Source organism: Symsagittifera roscoffensis, chromosome 6 (genome assembly GCF_963678635.1).
Source record: "Symsagittifera roscoffensis chromosome 6, txSymRosc1.1, whole genome shotgun sequence".
Taxonomy (NCBI): domain Eukaryota; kingdom Metazoa; phylum Xenacoelomorpha; order Acoela; family Convolutidae; genus Symsagittifera; species Symsagittifera roscoffensis.
This window is the reverse complement of record NC_087067.1, coordinates 9,079,134-9,104,108: the sequence shown is the minus strand read 5'-3', so window position 1 is coordinate 9,104,108 and position 24,975 is coordinate 9,079,134. Positions and strand designations below refer to the sequence as shown.

Below are 24,975 nucleotides of genomic sequence, written 5' to 3'. Positions count from 1 at the left end.
TTTAGTTTCAGTTTAATTATTTCAATACTATGAGGCCAAAAAGTTGAATCTTTATAATTTCTATTAACCATTGCAATTATTTTTGGTAGATTAAAATCTGTTTTTGAATCTTTTTAACTATTTCCCCTTTTTTGTACCTAGTATCGAATTGCCACCCCTATAATGAACTAACTCAACAGTTAAAGTTAAACTTACTTGAACCTTGTACCTAGTAACGAATCACTCCCGCTTTGCAAAAGGGGGAAATAGTTAAAGAGACCCTCTGTTTTTCAATTCAGTAGTGTTGAAAGCTGATAAAAATGAAACCTACCAAACTTAACTTCTTTTGAGACTTCTGCTAAATGAGACTTCGTTCGAGATACTTTATTAATGTTTTGAACTGTTTATTTGAAATCAGCCAATTAAATTTTCTAACTGGCCATCATTTCGACCTATTTCGACACGAAAAATGAAGACACTTCAGCATAGGTTGTGTTTTTAAGCAGGTTTTGACAAACTGATAGAAAGCTTGTAGGGGGTGGTATACAATCAAGCCTAGAAGTCATGATTCGAAACCCAAAACAAAAAATAAAAGTTTGTTTGAAAAATTTAGTCAGTTTTCAGAAAAGTCAGTTTTCAAACAGTAAGTTTTCAGAAGTTTAAATAACTAAACACAAAATCAACTATTTAGTCTCAAATGTTAAGAGAAACGATTCACTCCTCAATAAATTTATTATTTTTGAAATACCAAAAGAATTTTTTCAAATTTTTTTAAAATGTGGTCCGAACTTAATGCGTTCTACTTTCACAGCAACCGGCTATCCTCATTACCTACAAAATTTTTTGACTCAAATTGAAGAATGAATTTTTGTTAACTTTATTGTAAGCTTTATGATTATGATTCACAGAAAAACAAAATTGCAGGCAATTATATTTTACATCGAGAACCTCTGATGGCCCCTGAGTTAAAATATTTTGCTAACGAGGATAACCAGTTGCTGTGCAAGAAGCACAAAATAATCCTATCACCCGGATTTGACTAAAGAATATCAAACACACATTCTCAATTGAACCAAAAAAATTAAAATAAGGTTTTTGTTTATTTCTTAGCTTATAAAGGAAGTTTGTTTTTTCAAGCACCCAGTAAGGATTATAATTTTTCTCCATCATCATTGATTCTCTTAATTCTCCAATTGCTTCCTTTTTGTTGGTAATTGTTTCGTTAAAAACCAAAACTAGGCCTATATAAAGATAGAAAGTGTTATCATTTGATGATTAAGACTTTAAGTGGTCTTATTGAAATCAGTTTTGTTTATAAAAAACAGTTTCTAGTGTATTAAAAACGCTAATATGTGCAAATTTCAGAGGAAACAGATTACGGTAAGTTTGGAAAACGCAGCTCCGCTTCTGTGAATAATGTCGTAATGAATATTCTTGAAGTAACTTTCTTTTTCTGCTGATACACTAACCTTTTTTCAATATAATCTTCTCTAACATGCGACGCTGGTGATCGTTAAGCGGGTCATACCCAAAATCTCAAAAAAACTAGTATTCAAACGTGGTTATCGAAAAAAAACATCAAAACAGACAGTATTTTAAAAGCAAATCAAAACGCCAATTTTGATTTTGGAGACGCTCATCTTAATGATCGCCTAAATGCTTTCCAAACCGTTATGATTGGCATTGGTTATCTTCTTAAATTATACGAAAATTAAAATTTACGGGTGAAAAAGTTTTCTGCCATATTTACCATTTGAAATCAATTTTATTGTTTTTTTTCTGCACTAATTTTTTTATTGTCTTCCTTCACAACTGCATAAATTCATAGACCAAGTGAGAAAGCTAACCATAAAGCAATCTTAGGCACAAGAACGTTCACTTTGTTGAAAGTATTATTTTTCAGCCAAACAGAATTCAACATTTTCCTTGTCGGCTTTACTGCTTTAATTCGCCATTTGATTTAACGGAACTGATCTCAGTGTTTTTTTTAGTTAATTCAGGAAAAATATGTTCATATGGGCATTCATAACGGTTTCTTAAGCAATAGTTTTCATTAATTGCAGTTTTATCAAAACTGCAATTTGCAGTTATCAAATCAAAACGCCAATTTTGATTTTGGAGACGCTCATCTTAATGATCGCCTAAATGCTTTCCAAACCGTTATGATTGGCATTGGTTATCTTCTTAAATTATACGAAAATTAAAATTTACGGGTGAAAAAGTTTTCTGCCATATTTACCATTTGAAATCAATTTTATTGTTTTTTTTCTGCACTAATTTTTTTATTGTCTTCCTTCACAACTGCATAAATTCATAGACCAAGTGAGAAAGCTAACCATAAAGCAATCTTAGGCACAAGAACGTTCACTTTGTTGAAAGTATTATTTTTCAGCCAAACAGAATTCAACATTTTCCTTGTCGGCTTTACTGCTTTAATTCGCCATTTGATTTAACGGAACTGATCTCAGTGTTTTTTTTAGTTAATTCAGGAAAAATATGTTCATATGGGCATTCATAACGGTTTCTTAAGCAATAGTTTTCATTAATTGCAGTTTTATGTGCGGTTAGGGCGGGTGGTTTATTGTTAGTTATTTATTGATGTTTATAGAAAAAATATTATTATAGATAGAATATACAATTTTTCCAAACATAGCGGCTTATTCGTTCATGTACTGACAGGCTTATTAACATTTTTAACTTTGCGCTTGACTGAAAATTTACATATATTTTTATAAAAAAACTAAGCTCCAAATGTCATCAAAATGGATTACTTTCGACAAGCAAGATTCGATCTTAATATTTTTGCGAGGGTCGGGCCACTTATTACTTGTGAAAATAAAATGACAAAATTATGCTCTGCATTTTTACGGGGTGTTTGAAATATTATTGTGTTGAAATAAAAATTGCACACCCTTCAAAATTAGCTTAATTGGCGCGGAGGCGTCTTTTAAAAATATTTTAGGCTTGGTCCGGTAGGGTTTTTTGGTTGCTAAGGGGTTCGAATCCCCGCGGAGGAGGCTTCAGTCCGCTTTCCCCGTAAACTGGCTCCTGTATCATAAAAAAACGTGTTAGAATTCTCCTCGTTCGTGAATGGACCAGATTCCTGAATGTTATGGCGGTTGAAATATCAGCTTGAACGTAATGTATCAGCGTAAAGAATCAGGTATTTTAAGCACCAATAGTGCTGGTATATTTGTAGTTTTTGACCTTGAAAAAATTTTGTCGCATATTTTTCGTCATACGGAGAATTAACAAACTAACAACCTGTATTAATGAAGTAAGAAGAGTTTACAAAAATACTAATCTTTTTTTATATTTTGCAGTCAATCCCTACAATGGTGAGTAGTTTTGATATTCCATATATGGTAAACTGAGCAAACGCTTTTGATTGGAGACTGCGCGGAATCGAAACTAACGGACGTACCATGAAAACTCACAAAATGAAAAGACCCAAAAATTTAAAATTTAACTAAAAGAAAAAGAAAAACAAGGAAAAAATAATCATATTCTTGCAAATTGAAAATACAAAATAAAAATATGGTTAGACATAGTTATAGTCTGGCTGTATTTTCAATTTTTACTGTACCAGGTTTCTAATAACCTTAGAATTTTTTAGAAGCATTAACTTTCCTGATTCATAACTATCTAGAAATTTAATCAGAAACTTTTTTTTGTACTTTTGATACATAGTAAATATCAATGGCTAAACAAATACAAAACATTGGAAAATGAATTAGAAAAAGGTCGATTTTCTTACAATAAAAATTTTTACATTTTTTAACTTATTGCTAATTTATTCCTAATAAGTGCGAAGGTTCATGGTACTTCCAAAATAGTTTTGATGTTGTTGGGTGTCGCTACTAATTCGATGTCGTCTTAAATGTCTGCTGTTTCTAAAAATCCTTAACAGTCATATTTTCTATCCCAACGTTCGTTTCATCAAACCTATAACTCCATTATCAGAGTAAGTGTTCTATCAGATTTTGTTCAACTTGCTTGTTTTAATGACTGTTTTAAGCTTATCACGCGTCCATAATGGGTAGATTTATCAACTGGCATCACGTTACATAACTATATGTAAGTAAAATCAGTTATAAAATAATACAAGACCAGGGGCGGGTTTAGGGTGCAGGGGGGGGGGCAATTTGGTATTTGTATGTCCTCCACTTCCAGTCGATCAACCCTAAAAATTTACTACAAGCTCCTTCGGTGGCCATTATATGCAAGCTTTAATGTATAAAAATATGCAAGAGCCAAGCGCGCGCGCCTAAAAAACGCAAATTTTGGGTCAAAGTTTTATGCCTATTTTTTCTGTAAAAATTTTGACATAAAAAATTAATTTGGTCGGTCTAAAAAAATGGCGATAAAATATTTGAATTTTTTTAAAATCTGCCCCCTTGAGAAAATCTTTGGTCCGCTCAAAAAGACAGGGCAAAGTCTTGATTAGTTTGACTGCCCATTGAATTGTTTCCACAAAACTCTGATCGAAACTTTGACAAAACTTAAATTTTGGACAGCCAATATCAAATAGTAATTGTTGTTCCGACTTTCGAAGAAGACAGAATATTTATGCTTGGTGTGGTTTTTTTTTTCAGTCAATTTTTGGCGATGGAACTAATAGTTTTTTACAGAAGAAAAGTTATACCCTATTGAAGATATCCCTGAACCAAAATGTACAAAGAGCTTCTACTTCCTATCGTTTAATGCAAAATTTTGGTAGTTTGAAAATAGCCAATTTGGTCATGCTCGGGATTAATTTATGTGCGCTTTGGAGATTCTATTTATAATGCTGAAAACGTAACGCGATCGTGGCTAATTAATTTGCACAACAAAATGGTTCAAAATTGAATTTAGGCTAGCTAATTGGTCGTATTAGTATTATCACATTTGATTCTCGACATTGTCCAAATTTTATGGTTTTCCATTGTATTTTTTTCACCAATTTTTTTTTGAGATCAATTAAAGGGCAGTCGAAACATTCAGTCTTTTGCCCTGATATACGAGCAGTCTTGTTTTGCTTTATATATATTTTTCAGCAATTAGGAGTATGAATTGCTGTGTGCTGGCCTATTCATTCTGTTATTCATACGTCAATTCAATCGAATTTGAACTGCATTAATGTTCTGATTTTGCAAACCGTACCCATTTGTGAAACTGATAAGTTCAGGATCGATGATTGTCATTCCCTATTTTCTTTGACAAACTGGGCTGAAAAAAATCTCTACAGCATATACATTCCTCACGTTTTCAAAAACTGTAACTTTAAAAAAATGTTTCCAGCGTAAGACCGAGTTAGGGAAACTTATTTTAAAATGTAATGCTTTTTATTAAAAAGCCAGTCTGGGACATTGCAATTGGCCACACTATGTCAGTTTTCAGACGTCTTTGAGCGCAAAAAATAAGACTGCTCGAATATCAGGGCAAAACCCTGAATGTTACGCTTGCCTTTAATTGGTTTCGAAAAGTTTTTGGCAAAGAAAATATTAGAAAACTGTTATTTTTGAAAAAAAAATCGAAGATAAAGTGTGAAAACATTAGTCATACGAACTTAATACGACCAATTAGCTGGCTTCAATTAAATTTGGAAAAAATTTATTGTGCAGGATAATTCACCACAATCGCGTTACGCTTTCAGCATAATGAATAGAACTTCAAAGCGCGCATAAATTAATACAGAGCATGGCCCAATTGACTATTTTCAAACTCCCAGAACTTTGCATTAAGCAATGGGAGGTAAATTAACTTTTTCCGTTTTGATTCAGGGAGTCGATATCTTCAATAAGGTACAGTTTTTTTAAAAAAACTATCGTTGCAATTGCCAACAATTGACTGAATAAGAAAAACCACGCCAAGCATGATTTTTCCGTTTTCTTCGATGTTCAACAGAGACAACAAGATTTTAAAAAAGAAGATAGTGTATTACCACCGGTTACAATGTTGACGATTTTGATTTGTCAAAACTATCGAATTTAACTAGTTACTTTTAGCCGAGTTTTAAGAAAGTGCAATGAGATTAAAAATATATGGAGAAAACTAAATACTGTAAGTAAAGATAACAAGACTGCTCGTATCGGGGCGAAGCCCTGAATGTTCCGACTGCCTAATAGGGTTTATGGAGCAGCAGTAATAACATAAAAAGATTAAATGAAATAAAATAAAATGAAATTTTTTTTCTTCTAAAATTTGAAATTTTTAATGAAAATCATCTCCCCACACGCCATATAAAGTACAAAAAGAGAGATTTTGTTCCTTGGACACAAATCAATTATGGCAAATAAGCTTCGTTCAATCAATTTGGAACGATTTATAGGACGGATTAAATCTCCGCTTACGCGTTAATAGCGCGAATTATATCGCTCGTTAATTGTCCCAAATTGGTTAAAATGGCAATCTTTAAACCCTCATAACTTTACGAAAAATGATCACAGGTGAAATATCTTTTCAAATTTAAGCTCAGGACAACAATACCTTTTGAATGATTAAAAAAAATTCCGTCAAAAATGGCTAGTTAAAAAGTCGAAATTTGTCTGAAGAAAAAAAAACGCACCCCGAGCACAAATATTCCGTTACTTTCGTATCGAAAGTCGGAACAATAATAATTCGCTTGGCTCATGATTTCCTATTAATTTAGTCTCTTTGATTTTTTGCAGCAAGTTTTTTAATTTCACTATGTTTCATATTGCAAATCATTTCGAAGTGATTGAAAAAACTTTTCTGATGCAATTTTTGAGTTTTTGTGTTCTTAGAAGGATTGAAAACTCGATGTTTTTTGAAGAATTGATCAATAATCTCTCTTAGATTTTTCTAAAATAAACTGTTCGGAAAACTTATCGGATGAGGTTATTTTGTTTCCTAAAACTCACAGATTTGCAAATCTCTGAATTAACCGTACCCTCAGCTTCAAACCCCCCCCCCATCTCAATCCTCAATTCCTCTCCCCTTCAGCTACAACACAATTGTGACAATCCTTCTTATCGTTTTTTTTTATATGCAAGTCTTATCGTTTTTTAACGGTTTACGCTCCCTTCGAAACCTCAAAAAATTTGACATGCGGTAATTACCCAATTCAATCTCAAGTACTTTTTCCTGAAAAATCACCAGAAATCGAAAAAGAGCTTCAATTAAGTAGAGCAACAAAGAAAACGGTAAGAAAATTTAAAGCAGATCAACTAAAAATAAAAATTGATACATATAAGCTATAGAAACTCTGTGCTTCGTTTTCGTTTTTAAAAATGTGCTTAAGATGAAATTAGATTAAATTATAAGTAATTAATTAAGCCGTTGAATGTCATTCATTTAACACGAGAACATTTTGCCTCACGATTTTTGACTCTTTACATCTCGACTTCAAATTTTTTAACCCACTTACTTCCTTATCCCTTGAGATCAATTACCCTACTTTGATCCGGTAGTTAATAAAAAGCTTGTCTGCTTCTTATTAAATTAGCACTTGAGGGGAATTTAAGGAAAAGGAGTTTCCGGGCTATCGATAAAGCATTCATCTTGATTGATTCTTAGGCAACGAGTCAAGTTTAAGACTCGAAATCACGCTGGTAAATGCATTCATGGTCAAATACCTGCCGATTTTGATCGAAAGTCAGTTATTTTGTGGTGCTTAGGGTAGTTACTTTTTGTTTTTTGAAATTATAGAGCGACGAGCTAAAGAAAATAAGATTTAAAAAGCTGACCCAAAATGCAAGAACCAAGAAAAAATCATTAACCCAACCAAATAAAAGATGATCACACATCGGTATTCGGAAGCATTGTTAAAATGATAACAGATGGCAAAATCATAGATAGAAATTGTTTTCAGCTGGCTCTATTCTGATATGCCTTTTTGAATTCTAAATCAGCTGATTTCTTGTCGACTGACGGAAAATTCAACCTTATGATAAATATAACTCACCAAATTGACACTATTGGAGTGAGTTAGTTTAATGTTTAATTTAATAATTCAACGAACTTTCTTTTTTGCGAAAACAACCCAAAACTTCCTAGCGCACCTTTGCCCCAAAGAAAAAAAATTGCTCAAACAATTTTCGATCTATCAATCAAAAAGTAAACGAAGTCTATTTTTCTACAAAAATAGCATGCTTGGCATTAACACTCTAGACAGGGTCTTTCTGTGTTTTCCCTGCAAAGATGAAACTTGAATTATCACCTCGCTTCAAAACTTTTGCGGTCACATTGTCTATTTTGGAGCCGAAATGAAATTTCGCTGAGGTTTTAAACATATGAGTAAAATGATTTCGAAGCTTAACCGGTAATTTTTTGCTGTAGTTCTTAAAATATAAGTAAAATGGTTCGAAACTTAACCGGCCTTGGATTACAGGACTCTCAGTTTCCTTCAAGATTTCTATCAATGCAGTGCTAAACCCTGGAACTGTTTGTTCAATGTTCTATGTTAGGTGTATAATCGAAATGAATGAACTTTTTTGGAGCCATTTTTTTGAAATTCGATTTCTAAAAATAACAATTATGTTCATATCAAAGCAATGATTAGAAGGTTCCGACTGCATTTCAAGGTCTATTGTGCAGTGTTTCGTTTTAAACAACATTACGAGGCCAAACTGTGCATTCTCTGCATTGTAAGCGGAATCCGCAACAGGCCAAAATCATATTTGTCGCAGAATTCGCAACATTGCTACTTTTCTTTGATGTTTTATGCTGTTTTCGATTCCAGAAACAAATACCTAAAACAATATACCGCTCAAAATTGCTCCAAAAACAGGCGAATTTGCGGAGTCCGCGACCGTATATGCGGAATCCAGAACAGTTTGTGGAATCCACATAAAATTATAAGTCATGTGTATAGTTAAATTGAGCTGTTGCGGAATCCGCAACTGTTGGCGGAATCCGCAAATTGTAAGTGGAATCCGCAAATTGTAAGTGGAATCCTCAAATTGTAAGTGGAATCCGCATTTTGTTTGCGGATTCCACTTACATTTTGTTGAATCCACTTACAGTTGCGGAATCCAGAACAACTAGCTAAATTGGCTTGTTGCGGAGTCCGCAACAAAACAAATGTGCCGACAAAATTTACGTTACAGCAATTTGTACGCGGAATCCACTGAAATTTTGTTAGTGGAATCCACTTACCTTTTGGAACAAATTTAAAGACTTGTTTCTGGAATCCAGGAACAAACAGACAGAAAATTGTGCTCCTATCCAGTGCACAGTTTGGCCTCGTAATAAAATGGATGCAATTTGCAAAACTTTTGTGTGGGAAATAAATTACTTATTATTTTATATGAAACTTTACTGAAAATCATTTAATTTTACATATGTATGTAAAAAACCAGGTGATATGTTTTCCAGATAGCGAAGCAGTAATTAGACCAATAGACCAAATAGCATGCTTTAATTCATTTTGCACAGAATATATCACGCGTTAGCTATCCCAAATGGTGAAATTGTTTTTTTTAAAACCCCCATAACTTTACAAAATAATCAGCAAAACATATTTTTAAAATTGAGCTCAGGTCAACAGTATTTTTTGAATGATGAAAAAAAACAAAAAAATTGCTAGTTAAAAAGTCGAAGTTTGTCTGAGGAGAAACCGCCCTAGCAGAAATAATCCAACTTTTCATCAAAAATCGGGACGAAAACTCGGGGGAAAATTTTTTTTTGTTCCACACAATGTTGTGATAAATTTGATACTAATTGTAGTCCAGCTGACGCTAGCGAACTATCTCATCTGAAATTGACAGCTTTCGCACATCTTTTCAAAATGTATTGCTGTTACCGAACCCGATTTTTTTTGTTTCATTGTGATTGAATTCCCAAACTAAAAGACATAGTTGAAAATTGCCCGTAAAAATGAATCCCTAGGAGAAATATTTTTTTTTCTGGTAAAAGTGGGTAAAAAAGAATAAAAGTACTAATTTTTTGGAAACTTTTGATTGTGTGATGCTTTTCGGTCCACAGTTCAGCGTAAAAGTTGTAGTTCCACAAGCCAGACGACCAGGATCAAATCTCGACCGAAGTTATTAAAAATTAACATGTTAGGCTCTTTTTCCGTATCATGGAATTGAAATGTTTCGAATTTTTTTTTACTGAAGCCAAAAAAAAGCTGGTCTGGAAAATCTGTCCCGCACTTACACACTGAAATCTTAGCTTTGCATTTACAACAGATTATTAGATTGAAAAAAAAAAGATTTTTTTTAATAAGTAAAAGGTATTTGCTATTTTTTATTTGAAATAAAGCCTTCATGCTTCGTAAAAAAATAAAACCCAAAAACATGGTGTCCTGAATGGTGCAGTTTATTTGATGAAGTGATTTCAATGGGTAAAAACTTAGGGTATTTCAGGATGATCCTAGAAAAAATGTTTTTTTTTCACCCTTACAATTTTATCAAAGCAGCTTCATTTTCTGGTCATGTGAATGTGAACTTTAGTTATGTCCTATCAACAGATGTTAGCAAAGTGTATCTCAAACTGACCAAAGCACAAGATTACAAAATAAAACAAACAGGAAACACTTCTTTTTTCTATTTTGATAGCTTTGAAGCAACCAATTAACTTTGATTTGAAGTGCTTGAACCGTCTTGTAAACAAATTAAACTGTAGCATCATATTGTGTATTTATTTGTCCTCTCAAGAACCTGAGCAAAGCAGTCCTGTGAATAAATGTTTTTTGATTTTCTTACGTCAATTGTTCAAATTGTTTGGAAATAGTTTTTTTTATTTCTTCAATTGTAAGCTGTTCGGCATACATGGTTACACTAGTCACTCTGGATATCATTCGGATTCAGGTCGATCTCAGAAGATTCGTTTGTAAATAAATCATAATCGTTATATTAAGGAACCTGTGCAAACATCAAAATAGATAGAAACCCGTCGATTTATAGCGCCCTGACTCTTTCGATCTCACAACATTTTCTCTATCAATATTGTAACCATTAGCAAAAAAAAAAATGGGACAGAAAAAAAATAAATAAAACAAGCGACTGGCTCAATTTGGAAAAATATAGCTTACAAAAGCTTGCATGTCTCAGGGTTGTCTGGATCTTCAAAATTGAAATCAAAACTGACTGTTCGAGAGCTTTATTGCTGTTGGGATCTACTTAGGACGAAAGAAAACAATTGTCAACTTGATTAAGTTAAACAAATTTTGACCAATCAGAAAGCTGCAAAATCCAAATTGTAAAAAAAACGCTTTAGTCCTAATTTATTGCTTTTATTTATAGGGGTTGCAATTTTTTAAAAGATTCCACAAGGAGTGAGATTGTTAGGTAGATACCGCAGTTGTAAGCTCCCTGACAACAAAGTAATAAAGTCTGGCCGGTCAATGTGATAAAACTACATGACGCGAGAACATCGAATCTACTGATACTATTGATAGCCGATTGAAATTTCATGAAGTAAACCATACAATCAATAAGCACTGATTACTTAAGCCTGGCTCAGTCGAAAAAATTCGTTGGCGAGGTTTAAGCTTACTAGATTTCTGCTCCAACTACATAACTAATTAAAAAAGATGTTTAAATGGTTTTTCCTTGTCACATGTTAACTTTGGTAATTTTTTTGGTTTGGATCATTTTTTTGACTTTTTTTTCGGAAAATAGCTTAAAAACGCGGAAAATTTCACAAATCACGATTTCTAGCATAAAACACAAGTTTAATTAATTGGCTGAGATAATTATGCTAAACTAGTAACCCTATTAATCAAAACTTTAAATCAAGGGTAAGCGTTATTAGTATCTGCCAAACTTACATGAACCAAATTCGTTTTTTTTCCATAAATTCTCCGGTTGACAAAAAACGCAAGTAATACAGTTTCATGCTTGTAAAACAAGTTTTTGACACGTCCAAAAAAAATTGTCTGATAGTTCTACGACTAGCATTTTTTGCAGCGTGAAATTATTGGCTGCATTTTTTATTTTTTACTTTGCGTGAAATTGTGTGGCTAGCATTTTCTCCTTATGCGAACACTAACCAAATATTGGCTGGCATCTAAAATAACTTTAACTAACTGGCTGAAACAATTGTTCCTAATCTTTAACCTTATTAGTCAAAACATGAAATCAAAAATAAGCGTTGTTAATATCTGCCTGACTTGCATCAACAAAATTACTTTTTTTTTCAAACAAACCCGTGTTGACAAAAACGCAATCAATACAATTCATTTTTGTGAAACTAGCCTTTGGCACCACCAAAAAACTGTCTAATAACTCTACGACTAGCATTTTCTGCAATGTGAAATAATATGACTTGAATTTTTTCGCAGTGTGATAATGTTGACTAGCTTTTTTGTGACATCTGTTCTTAGTGATCATAATCATATTCTTGCAGATTTAGAGTTGATGACAAACAACATCAAGACTGCTTGTATCAGGGTGAAACCTTGAATATTCGGATTGCATTTTGTTTTCTATGGAGTAGTTTAAATTACATTAATTGAAGAGATTTTCCAAGAAAAAAATTTCGATTTAGAGACGACAATTTTGACAGATTATAATTGAATTTTGACGTCTGGAAGTACAGCTGAAAATTTTGTACTTTCGTCATTTAATTTGGTTCACCGTGACTTATGCAGTATTAAATTTACTCTAATACAGAGAAAAATCTGGCTGATATAAATTAAAGAAAAAGAAAATTGTTTGAAAAGAAGGTCCGAAAAATGTAGCTTCTATAACGTTATTTGAATTGTCATTGATTTAAACTTTGCTTTTAAAAGCTATAGTGAATTTTTGGCAAAAATTATTCGAATTTGTGGCGTATTCAATTATACCAGAAAATAGTTAGATAGCAACAGTCTTCTGCTTAGTTACAGATTGTACATCAAATCTGTTCAAAATGATTTTGTTACCAATTTTGCTTTTTTGATTTTCACTTTTGATATCCAAATTTTGATACCATAATGTAAATTTAACAAATTTTATTCGGATTAAATGAAAACTGCGGGTATAAAAATTTCAAGTTTTTTCACTAGTGGGAGCCAAATGTTTTAGCTGGCAAAAGAAAACAGTTAATTTCCTTCAAAAAATCGATTTTCAAATTGGAGTCTTTGATTTGTTAAAGCAGTCTTTTATTATTGTCAATTTTCAGAAACCTGAGTTGATTTTCTGTACCATATTTTTTAAACACTTATCTTTTTTAGTTTTGAGTTTCTAGTGCCTAAAACTGTTTAATCTTGTGCCTAAAAACGCCTTTAAAAACCCAGAGTCAGCTAAGTACAATGAAAAAACTATTTTGATTTTAAGATTTGTGGCTCATTTCGCAGAAAGTTTTCATGTCATTAAATAAAGGGTCACAATCATTTCCAGTTTAATGGACTAATTTTATTTAGTTCTTGCAAAGTCTTCATAGCATTTTTTAGCTATTGCTTTTATGGGTTTTCTGCACTATATTTTCGTGTGTCAACGCTTTGAAACTAGTTTCTATCAGATAAAGAGCTTTTTTAGACCATCATAAACTCTTTGTAGCTTCGGTTGATGGGTGACCCAAATGAATCGTTTCTGAACACCGTAACAATAGATGCGAGGCTTCTTGTTTCAGGTGAGACCTTGGATGACCTTCGGTTTGAGTGTGCAAATGCAAGCGGCTACTGCGTGCATGGTAAATTGAGGTGCAATGGCGTGGTGGACTGTCCCGACGGCTCCGATGAGGCGAACTGCGACGGACTCCGCCAGAAAGAAGACGTAAAAATCCAAACCATTTCTTTCTGTTTGTTGTTTTTTTCCAGGTAAAATGTCGTTAACTTTCTGAAAGGGTTTTAATATGATTTAAAATTCGACCCATGCTGATGATTCTTTGTGGCACCTGATTTTGCGTGGAAAACAAAAGAAAAAAAACTAAAAGACATCCGAATACAAAATATCTCACATTTTAATTGATCGGAACAACAAATATGAAATTTACTAGGCTGACGTTTTTAGGCGCGACCCTGGTTCGAAGCTTACAAAAAAGGAAGTCGGGAAGACTATTCCGATTTACAGGCGGCCGGAATAACCGGACCCGAAAACGTCCGGAATAACGGCCAACAAATTGAAGACTTCATTACTCAGTGCTCGTTCGATTCTCTTGTTTGCGATGTTGAAGACTTTTATACGTGGCAAAATGACGTGTACGGAAACTGTTTTACTTTCAATCACATCAAAAAACCCGCCAAAACCACAGTTCGCGAGGGTTCCCAATATGGTTTGAAACTCGCGCTTTTTGTCGACCAAGATGACTACGTCGGGCTACTATCACCGGCTTCTGGAGTTCGGGTCTCGATCCACTCGCGAAACATCAAACCGTTTCCCGAAGACGACGGACTCTCAGTATCGCCAGGCACCGCAACATCAATTCGGATCCACGAGAAGAAATTCACTCGTCTCGGTTCTCCATACGGTGACTGTACCGAGAACGTCTGGCCCGAGTCAGTAAAAAGCGATTCGGCTTTGGAGTTCGATTATTCGACCAAGTCGTGTAATAAATACTGTTTCGCCGAGTACATTTTCAACAAGTGTGGATGTTTGAGTTCGTTGATATTGGCTAAAAATAACACAAGAGATGAAGATTTTTGTACAATTATAAATGTGACGCAGAAGATTTGCCAAGAAGAGGCGTTAGTTGATTACAGCACAGGTAAACTGCAGTGCAACTGTAAAGTACCATGCGAAGAGTACAAGTATCAGACGACTCTCTCTTCGGCTAAATGGCCCGAGGTTAGTTTTGCACTCCGTACTTTCTTGGGAACTCTGTAACAATAACTCTTTACTGTCCCAAAGGTATCTAGTAAGAACATATATCCACATCTAGAACAATAGTAAATAATTACAATAATTTTTTGTTCTCCCAGCTTTAAAACGTTGAAAACTTCTCATTTGATCGTTTTACAATGAGAATTTGGAAACTGTTTTGTGCAATTCGAGTTTTTAAAACTTGACAGCGCTTTTAGAATTCAAGAATTCAATTGGTGCCTTAACTGAAGTTATTTGTATATTTGGTAGATTTTTGATAGGATATATTTCGGAGCGTTTTATAGAAACTTGATCAGATAGCTAGAAAATCTCTCCCCCCCCCCCCCCCAAAAAAAAATCTTTTTCAGTCAGTCAATCATGTTTTAACATTTTGCATGTTGATTTTACTGCTCAAATTTGGCTTTTTTTTCGGGGGGGGGGGGGGGGGGTTAGTGTAACAATGAAATTGCTCATATAGGTCTCACAATAAAATAAAATTAAGTCAAAAAATATATTCCAGAATTGGGATCAAGTTAATATCCTCTCCCATACCTTCCATCCTTCCTGTCCCAAATAAATCAAATAAAAATACTCCATCCTACGATTTCACGCAATAACCTTGATAAGTACTGTATCTAAACCCAATCTTAGATGCAGTAGCAAAAGAGGATGTACCAAAAAAGATTAATTCCGATGAGTCTGTAAACCATGTTTGAGTTTTCAAAGCGCAGATCAATTCTGTCGGCGCCAAAAGATCAAAGTCAAGAAATTCAAATGGTTTTAAACTGTTTTGTATGGGACTGTTTTTTAGAACCTTTTTTTGATGTTTCGGACTCTTTTATACGGGACTGTTTTGTATGGGACTGTTTTTTATGGGACTGTTTTGAATATATGCACCATTCTAACGAGTCTGATGAGCCGAAAAATCTGATGAACAACCAAGTTAACAGCCCCCTTTTTAGGGAGACGATAATAAATTGGAACTTAATTTCCTGCAATTAAAAACGAATATTTAATTTTGAACGAATATTTTTCATGCAGTACTAACTAAAGTAATTGCATTATTAATAACAGATTAGAGTTGATCCAAAAACTTGTTTAAAAAAATATTTAAGAAGCTAAGAATGTTTCAGATGTCTTATTTGTGGCATTTTGTGCGTATGCTGTACCGCGAAACAGGTCGAAAGATCAAAGAGTTCACTTCCGATATCCGAAACAACCTCGTGGAATACAAGTTCTCGACATACGCAGGCCTCCAAGGACTCAAAGAGGTTCGCGAGAACTTCGTCAAACTCGAGATCTATTTCGACGATCTCTCGCTGGAGGAAATTTACGAAGAAAAACAGCTGTCGATTGAGACTTTTCTCAGCGGAATTGGAGGTTGTTTGGGACTATGGGTTGGTCTCAGTATTATTTCTCTAGTCGAGGCGTTTGAAGTTGCATTTTACATGGTCCACTGGTGGTGGAACAAAGTTTCTGTGAACGATTCAAAAAAATGCGAATCATCTTCGTACGCGAATTCAAAAAACTACAACGCCGAGCTAAGCCCAATGGGTAATGTTTTGGGATACGTTTCTAGGAACGATTTGGGCACAAATCCGAACATCCCGCCGAAACAAAAGGGTTTCGCAAATCTTGCGAGTAATGACTTTGAGTCGGATCGCTGCTCCCCTTTTTTGAAACCGACAAATAACTGCGGGTTTATTCAAGTTAATAACTGCGAAAATGAGAGTCCTTTTAAAGTACCGAGCAGAAAATTCCGACCAAAAAACGAGACACAACCGCCTCCGAGCTGGCACGAAAGCGTGAACATTCCGAAATATGATTCGAATTCTTGGAACCACAAATTTTTAGGAAATGCACCTCCAAATTACAATAATATAGTTGATGGTGATCAGTTATTGGTTAATAATAACGCGCTTCATGAATCATCCGCGCCCCAAGACCGATCGACTGTTTCCGAGAGTTTAAGCGACGACCCTCAACGGTTCCTCAGGGTCGGAAAAACATCAAACAAACTGTTCACTAATTTCATTTGAATATGTTTGAGTTTCCATCTAGCTGTATATATTCATTTATATAGTTTATATTCAACAAAAATATATTGAATTAGAAATTAATGTATTTGTACTTAATTTTTTGGCTTTTTAGATTTAAAAAAAATTAAAAGTTCTTTCTTTATCTTCTTTTTGCTTCAACTTAAGTTGGCATTTGAAGATAAGTTTTTCATTTAGTAAAAAGCTGTGGGCTTTAATGGATTTTTGTGACAATTTTAGTTTGAGGAAAAGTTGATAACGGATATTGACAAGATTTATCTTTTTTACCGCCTTACTTTTTCATTTTATCGAGAAATGGGTACGGTTAATTTTAGGTTTTGTCTTAGGAATGCGCTGTTAACCTCTGATGAAGCCGAGCTCGACGTGTACATAATTCCTGGAACTCTACACATGTTTTGATTTTCAAAATCGAGAAGCTGCTTTTGTGCTACCAAAATTGCTCGGTCGAGAATTCAAATTCAGTCGAGTGCAAAAACAAACCAAGCTAGATTTTGGGCGAGGAAGTTGAAAAATAGCTGAAACAATGACTAATTTTCTAAATCAAAATATTCTAAGCAATTAACTAGTTCAAACAGAAAATTGAGCAAAAAATCTGCTCAAACATTTAGTCGTTGCAGAAATCGCAACATCAATTTCATGCTCATTTTATTAAAATTTTGAGATCTAATGGATCCCGCAGTATCAAAAATAGCCGTTGTTAAAAAATTTTAAAGTTGTTATTTTTATTGCAATTTTTGAATTAGAGCTTTTTCGCAAATCTTTTTGAAACCTTGTAATTTTTGGCACAAGCAGGACACTAAAATATGCTCCAAAAATTAATTATCAAAATTGAAAAATTAATCATTGAAAAAATTTTTTTTTTCTATGATATGGAAAAAATGAATTGTGTCTTAATCAAAATGACCTTTCACGCTTATTTCGTTTTAGTACCCAAACAATTGGAATTTTGCTCCAATCGAAAATACAAGGACTCTATAACGATGTATCAATCAATCAAACCTTCCATTTTTTGTTATAAGAAAGAACTTGCCTGATTTTTGAGTTCCATCCGAGTTTTCAAAAAACTTGGCTCATTTTTTTCGATTGAAACATTTGAACTATGTTTAGTTTTCGTCGGTCCTGATGAAGCATAAATCAAGTGCACCCTTTTCTATTTGAAAAAAGAATAAGACATTCGAGACATTGGAAAAAATTGGCGAAAAGTTAAGTGAAATAAAACGTCAACAAATCTTTTTCAGAAACGTTTGAATTTTGGTTGAGGAGTTTTAAACATAGCCAATTTTGCCCGAGAATACGTCGAATACGCTAAAATCTCGACCCTGGATTTTGAAAAGTCTGAAAATCGTCTCACAATTTTTTCCAGGCCTCCGTTACTTTTATTTTCAGCTGTCATTTGAACTGCTATTGCAATTGATATGAAAATTGCTGTGACAAATGTTTTATAAACTTGCAATTTTTAACAAGATGGCAGGTTTCAAAAAAAATTACTGAAAAAGTCACTGTGAACTCTTTTTAGGCCCTTTTAAACTATAACAAGGATAGCCGGTTGCTGTGCAAAAAGCACAGAATTATCCGACCATATCTTTAGTAAATATATAACTTTTTTTAAAAGTAGGTGTCGTTTTTTGAGCGTGGTGTGATGCAAGCATCTGAGGAATTTCTAGAACTCAGGCATATTCGACAATCACTGTAAGCAGGCAAGTTTGAAATGCTGTGAGTAACACTCCTACAATAAGAAAAGAACTTATTCTCGGTTAAATCAGGACTTTATTTACAAACCGACCTCTAATTTTGAAAAACTTTGTACACACAATGACAGAATAAAGTTATTTTTCACATCAAAGCATCCAACAACCTATTTTACAGATCAAAAATCAAAAGTTTTGCTAGCCACTCCAAAAACAAACTCAATCGTAGAACTTTCAAATTTCAAACATTCACTTGCTATGTACAGTTTTTTTTAAAAAAATTGCCTTAACCGACGCACAAATTAAAACAATCCCAAGATCTCTTTGTATGGAAAACATCAGTTTTAATCAGCTCTTACTTGTTTCTTTTTCCTCAAGAGACGGAATATCATAAGGAAAAAAAATAAAGTGTGAATCAATGACACAAAACAAGTTTTCATTGAACACTTCCACCTCCGTTTAGAAAGCCAAGTTAGCCACAATCAAGTTGATTTAGCTTGAGAAACTTCATTCAATTCTCTCTGGGCTAGCAAATTAACTAAAAAATTAAAACGTATTGATTAATTTGTAAATTTATGTAAAAAGTGATAGCAAACTGTTTTTTTTTGGAAAAAGTATATTGATTCACAAAAAAAAACAAAATAAATTAATTTATATCAAAACAAGAAAGAGCGCCATCGATGATAGAAATAGGATCGTAAAATTAATCAAATCAATTAGTATTTTTGTTAATAAAAAAAACACTCTAAAAGGAGATAACAAAAAAGTTTAAGAAATAACGCCAGTTTTCCTGAGTTCCAGGGACGCTGGTCGCTTTCTGAGTTCCAGGGACGCTGGTCGCTTTAAAAAGTTCTCGGCTTCATTGCCGGCTCCTTCTGCTGAAAAAAACAAGAGGAGTTCGAAAACCGCGTTTTCATCTCTATCTCTCTTTCATTGTAGTTTCTAGGCACTTCCGCTTCAAAGGAATTAACTACACTTGTAGCCCAATAATACCTTGCCTTGACAACGAGACGCACAGAACGTGCAGAGCGTCAGAACGTACAGATCATGATCTGTTTGCTGTTGCAAGATTCACCGGTATGTGGCTGTAGTTGGGGTTCAATGCACACATCCTGGCATACCTTTTGGAGTTTTTCCGCAAGCAGATTCCTAATACTGTCGTGTCTGTGCGCAAAGTGTCGGCCTTTTTTGCAAGACATTGCAAAAATGATCGAGAAAATAGCTCCGTTTTTTCAGTTCCGGAGAAGCATAGGAAAGTACTAGCTAAGTACCAGGTAGATCAAATAGCACACCTCATTTCAATTGGGAGCGACTTATAACCGGATTAAATCTCAATTTACCCGTCAAAAGCACAAAAGATATCGCGTTCCATATCTGATTTTTAAAAAGTTTTAGTTATTTTAACTACGCAGAGACGTTAAAAAATTAATTCGTTGATTTGAAAAAAAAACACGTCAATTCTGAAAAAAAAAATTAAGTTAGAACCCGGTTGAGGTCCTCGATTTGTGTTTCCGCTGTTTCGTCAAATTCCGGTCTCTTTCGACTTTCTGAAAGAAAATTCGTTATGTTTTGATTTAGCAACCAAATTTTGGTATGTTTCGATGTTTGCAAAATTTAGTCGCTTCTTTTCACCATGGTCAGAAATGCTCCAATTTTTTGACCAAAATTCGATGTTTTTTCTTTGTCTTATTTGCTTTTTCTTACTAGTCTGAAAGCAAAAAATCTTTAGAAACAGTGGCCTTACAGATATGTGCTATTAACAAACAGACAATTTTTTTTTCCGAATTATAAAAGTTTTTGTTTTCGGTGCGATGAAAAAATCTAATTTAAAAACTAACACTTGGGTAAATTAAATTAAGTACCTTTTATTACAATTTTTCACATGAGTTTTTTTATTTAAAAAAAAATGTACAAAAAAAATTTTTTTGCGAAAAAATTCCAAATTTTTTGAAACTTTTTCTGAAAAAAAGTGCAAAATTTTAACAAAAATTTTATTCTCAATTTTTTTTTCACCCAGAAAAAAGCTAAAGATACTCCCGATAACTAATTTTAATTAGGTAAAACTAATTAGTAGTTAATAAAGTATATTAGGTTTAAAACTAACAATTATATTACTATTAAATCTGTATTGGCTCAAATTTAGACCACAATTCAAAAACTTCAGACCTGTTTTTTTTCAACAATTTTTTTTTGCAAATGTGTAAAGTCGTTCGAATTGCGACTGAAAGGTCTTCAATATGCTATATTTTTACAATTATTCCGATGAGTGTTTGTGGTACCTGATTTTGCGTGAAAAAAAACACGGATGGCCGGTTACTGTGCTGAGTCTTAAGAAAGGCAAATTTTTCTTGTTTTCAAATGAAAATTGTTTTTTTTATGTGGTGCGATAAAAACATCAGACGAAAGATCCGCCATGGTGTGGTGCACTGAATGGATTAAACTTCCAGGCAATACCTTTATGTTCAAAGAAGTTTGGAGCCATGTGATTTTAGTTTTTGATACAGGCACTAAATTTTTGTTCTGCACCAACGTAGTTGGTTTCGATATACGACCACAAAGTGTTGGGTGTAGCTCGGCGCACCATGAAACGCTCGATACCCATCACACACTAGCTAGTATCTAGTGATGGCACATTTTCGAGGTAAAGAACCCTGGTGGTGAGGCAAGTAACAAGTAAATCCCAGCTTTTCTCAGTGCTCTTTCGAATGGGAATGTAAAATGGTCCAAAATAGTCCACCATTATGGTGGAAAAACGCGGTTTCTTATACCCGAGGCGTTTATCAGGTGATTTGGCTACATATGGTTGAATCCTGATTGCTTTTGGCTTTCGCCATATAACACAACGGTTTTCAGTAGACTTCAGCAGTCGACAAAACATAAGTATAGCGTACTTTAACCTAATCACGGAGCGCATATAGTCTAATCCTTGATGAAAAGCTCACGGCAGAAGTTCCGAGCCAATAACCGAACTAAGGTATGCCGGGCGTCGAGCAAAATGGGTTCTTTGTTTTCAAATTTGGTGTCAGCTAAACGTCAAATGCGGCCAGTCACCGAAGGATACCAGCCCGACCCAAGGACAGAGAGTACGTGGCAATCTTGGTGCGGCTCTTAATGGATTTATCAGAGGTGAATAATTTCCTTTTGACGGTAAATGAGTCGATTTCAGCAAGGTTAATAGGTTTTTTCTCTGCAATATTCAGCTCAAGTGGATTGATAATCTCAATGCTGGAACCTAGAACTATTGCACGAATGTAATGTTTTGCTTATACCTTGTAAAAGAATCAAACCTATTAAAACCATTGATCTGGAGGTTTGATTGACGCAACATCGGCGACGAAGGTAGAAGATGTCTCCAAACTGTTACTGAGAGCGCATGACGTACCCTTTAACTTGACTTTTTTGATCCCCTCTTGGTTGGTTTTAAACGGCCAATCTCTAGTCCAAAGAATGCTTGGACCAATAAGCCAGCTACTATCCTCGAGGGCTTTCAGAGAAAGTTCCGTGTACCAGTGTCAGCTGAATTATCTGCACTCAGGACATGGTGCCACTCGTCAATGGCGGTAGGTTCGAGTATTTCGCCGAAGCAGTTTCCGATGAAGACAGATATATTATCAATAAAATTAAACCACTGCAGTACGGTGGTGGTGCTATCTGTTCACATAACAATTTTATTCACTTTAACAAAAATTTGCTGCAAACTTTCATTTTTCAACCGTGTGGCAAGTAGGGGAGCTTGAAGCTCTAAATTCGGCCTTGAAAATGTTTTCTTTGGCGCAACACGCGCTTTTCTGAAACAAAAAGGAGATTACAGTTTTGTGCGAGCTTATGAGTTGCTCATGCAAAAACCCAACGGCGCAGAAGCATCCTGCGATCTATCAACGAAAATGTGAAGCTTGATGCGAAATTAGGTTCTGTGAAGTAACTGCGGGAAAGTGTCAGTTGACCTAACAGAGGAGGCCGGATTGCCACTCGAGAAGTTTGTCGCCTAATATCTTCTGGAAAATCATCATCCCATTTTTGGCCACTTATTTGCCAAATGACTCTAAGTAACGATGTACGGGGCTACTAAACCAATAGATTCAAATAACGAAGAAATAAAACTCAAAACGATCAACAACTTAAAACGGTCAACAAAAGGCGATCAACAACTCGGCTCACAACCAATGTGTCTTTTACATGATCCCATTTAAGACCTAAGATGTGCGGCGATTATTCAATATTACAAATTTCCTTTAACGATGAAGGTGTCTCCCTAAATTTGGGGTTCATTGCTAATGTTGTTTCTTCAACATAAGAGACAAACTTAGTCAACACAAAACCACGTAATTCAAGCAGTTTGACCGATGATTGGTTAACTTCACGTGTTTTCTCGATGTTTTCAAAGAAATCCAATGATCATTCTTATAAGTTTTTTTGTTAACCACTGATGCTACTTCAGAGTATGCGGACTTATTATCATTTGCTTTTTTTGCAAAGGAAAATTTGCGCTTGTCGGCGAATCGCGGGAGCCGAGTATACGGCGTGTGTATTCATTGAATACCACATCCGATCCTCCCACCGCAAAAAAATTAAACGAAGATTGATTTTCGTCGGTAAATATTACTTGGAGAAACATATCCTCTAAATCCGCGGAGACGGCGTACTTGGGCTGTCGGAAATGCCATTTTATAAATATTAGATTTTCTGGTAGGTTTGGACCCACCAATAGAGCTTGATTTAAAGATTTGCCATGAAACTTAGCAGCCCCATTAAGGACTCGGCGCACCTTGCCGGGCACATTTGGAATTGTAACTGGGTGGTGCGGATGAAACCACTCGCGATCGGCATCGGCTCGCGCACGTGGATCATGCGGCTAGACGGCAACGACATGATCTTTCTTGATGTCCTCCCTTATCGCGTCTCCGTATTTTTGCGCAGCTATGTGTCTCTACTTAACCTTCGCTCCAAAATTTAAGATTAGCCAGCGATGAGTAAAAGCATAGGGAGACTGACATTCTTATCCAGAGAATAGGCATGACCTGTCTTTTACCATATTGGAATGTTTCTGAAGTGAGGGTGGATAAAACTAAATTAACCGCGAAAGATTGGGCATCGACTTGTTAATAGGCTCGATAAGTTTCCAAAAAATACGCAAACTTTATTAAAGAAGAATTTCGTTCACTTGAAGAAGAATATTCAACAACACACTTAAAGCACACGAGAATTTAATCCGGCGGATGGCAGTAACGGACGACTAATGACCCAGCCTTCTGGATGCCTGACGGAAGTTGGGGAGTTAGAGCCTTCTCCTAAGAGGAACTCAATTGAACGTACGGCGTCGTAATAATCCTGGACTAAGATAGCTTCTACATCTTCACACTTGCGTTTTAAAGGCTTTACAAGAACTAATTGAGGATGTCTATCCTACAACTCAGTATATTGATACAATCTGTGCCATTGTGGGTTGATGTTGTCTTTCACATAACGCTCCATGGTGAAAGATGAATCTGACTCAGTCGAGACATTAAATTTGACTCGCTGTCTTTCCATGGCGTTTACGGCATTGAAACCACCAATGGATAAAGGAACTGACTCACCAACCAGCGACTAGAGAGAGATGTGGATGCCCAAAATTGGTAAATGCTCCGTCGAAAAGAACCACCAACGTCTGCACACTGACGCTATCCGAAGGTACACCAACTGTTGCAATCGATGACATTCTTTTCGGTAATTCTTTGAGCGGCATGAGTGAAAACATGTTTAACATCTTGCGGCTTACACTCATGAGGTTTACTTCGTGTTTTTTTTCTTTGGTGGAAAAATTGTTTCAGCACCATGAAGAAGGACGTTGTGCGTACTCTCAGGGCGTTTATTCGGTTATATTTTTTGTTTTTCTGCATATACGGAAGTTATTTTTAACATTGAGGCATTTTAAGCAAAGTTTTTGCCGAGCTATCAATTTCGCTCGCCCAATAGCATTCTTTTCCTTGAACGATGCGCAAGACCAAAAGGTATGCTTTCCTCTACACAGCAGGCACGGTTGATAATAACGCTTGTTTTTGTAAACGCTAGGGCTCTTAGCGTTTGATGCAAGCACTGTTGTTATTTTTGTCTTAACTCTTCCTGCAATTTTAGCTCTAGAAACAACAGCGCGCAACCTTTCGTGGACCTCCGCTTACTCTTTTAACCAATTATTGAAACCTAAGAGGCTGGGATGCTGCCAATTCTGCTCAACGTTATGCATTGACCGAGCTTCTTTCAAATTTGGCGGGAGCTTGCCACAGCTTATAAAAACCTTTGCTTAGAATATTCACGCTTTTAAGTTCATCTTGAAATGAAAGAGATTGGAAGACTGCAACCGGTCCCGAAACTGCGGAGGAGAAACTTCTGAACTTCTATGAAAAATGCATTTTTTAAAAAAACTGACCAATTATCAAAATGAGCCCCAAAAATAGTTTGAGGCTGGTCAAACTTTTTCTGCAATGTGGCAATTGCGTCACATAAGAAAATTCTTTTTTAACTGAATTTGGCGAGAACCGCTTTGGTTTTTCCGGTTACGAGCGCCTTCAAATATTTTATTTTCTCGTCATCACTCAGAAATAC

General features: G+C 34.9%; 1 protein-coding gene across 9 annotated transcripts in view; it reads left to right on the top strand.

Moving 5' to 3' along the window:
* The window catches only part of LOC134848405 (amiloride-sensitive sodium channel subunit alpha-like), an 85,271-nt gene extending 68,534 nt beyond the window's left edge, over positions 1-16,737 (top strand). For 8 of the 9 annotated variants that reach the window (XM_063865840.1, XM_063865839.1, XM_063865841.1 and 5 more), the window contains 4 exons: positions 3,303-3,317; positions 13,480-13,622; positions 13,860-14,633; positions 15,782-16,737. In XM_063865840.1, the coding sequence (XP_063721910.1) occupies positions 3,303-3,317; positions 13,480-13,622; positions 13,860-14,633; positions 15,782-16,687 (1,838 nt within the window). In that variant the 3' untranslated portion in view covers positions 16,688-16,737. The remainder of the gene's footprint in view (positions 1-3,302; positions 3,318-13,479; positions 13,623-13,859; positions 14,634-15,781) is intronic. The other variant, XM_063865838.1, reaches the window with a different exon arrangement.
* Positions 16,738-24,975: the final 8,238 nt, after the last annotated feature.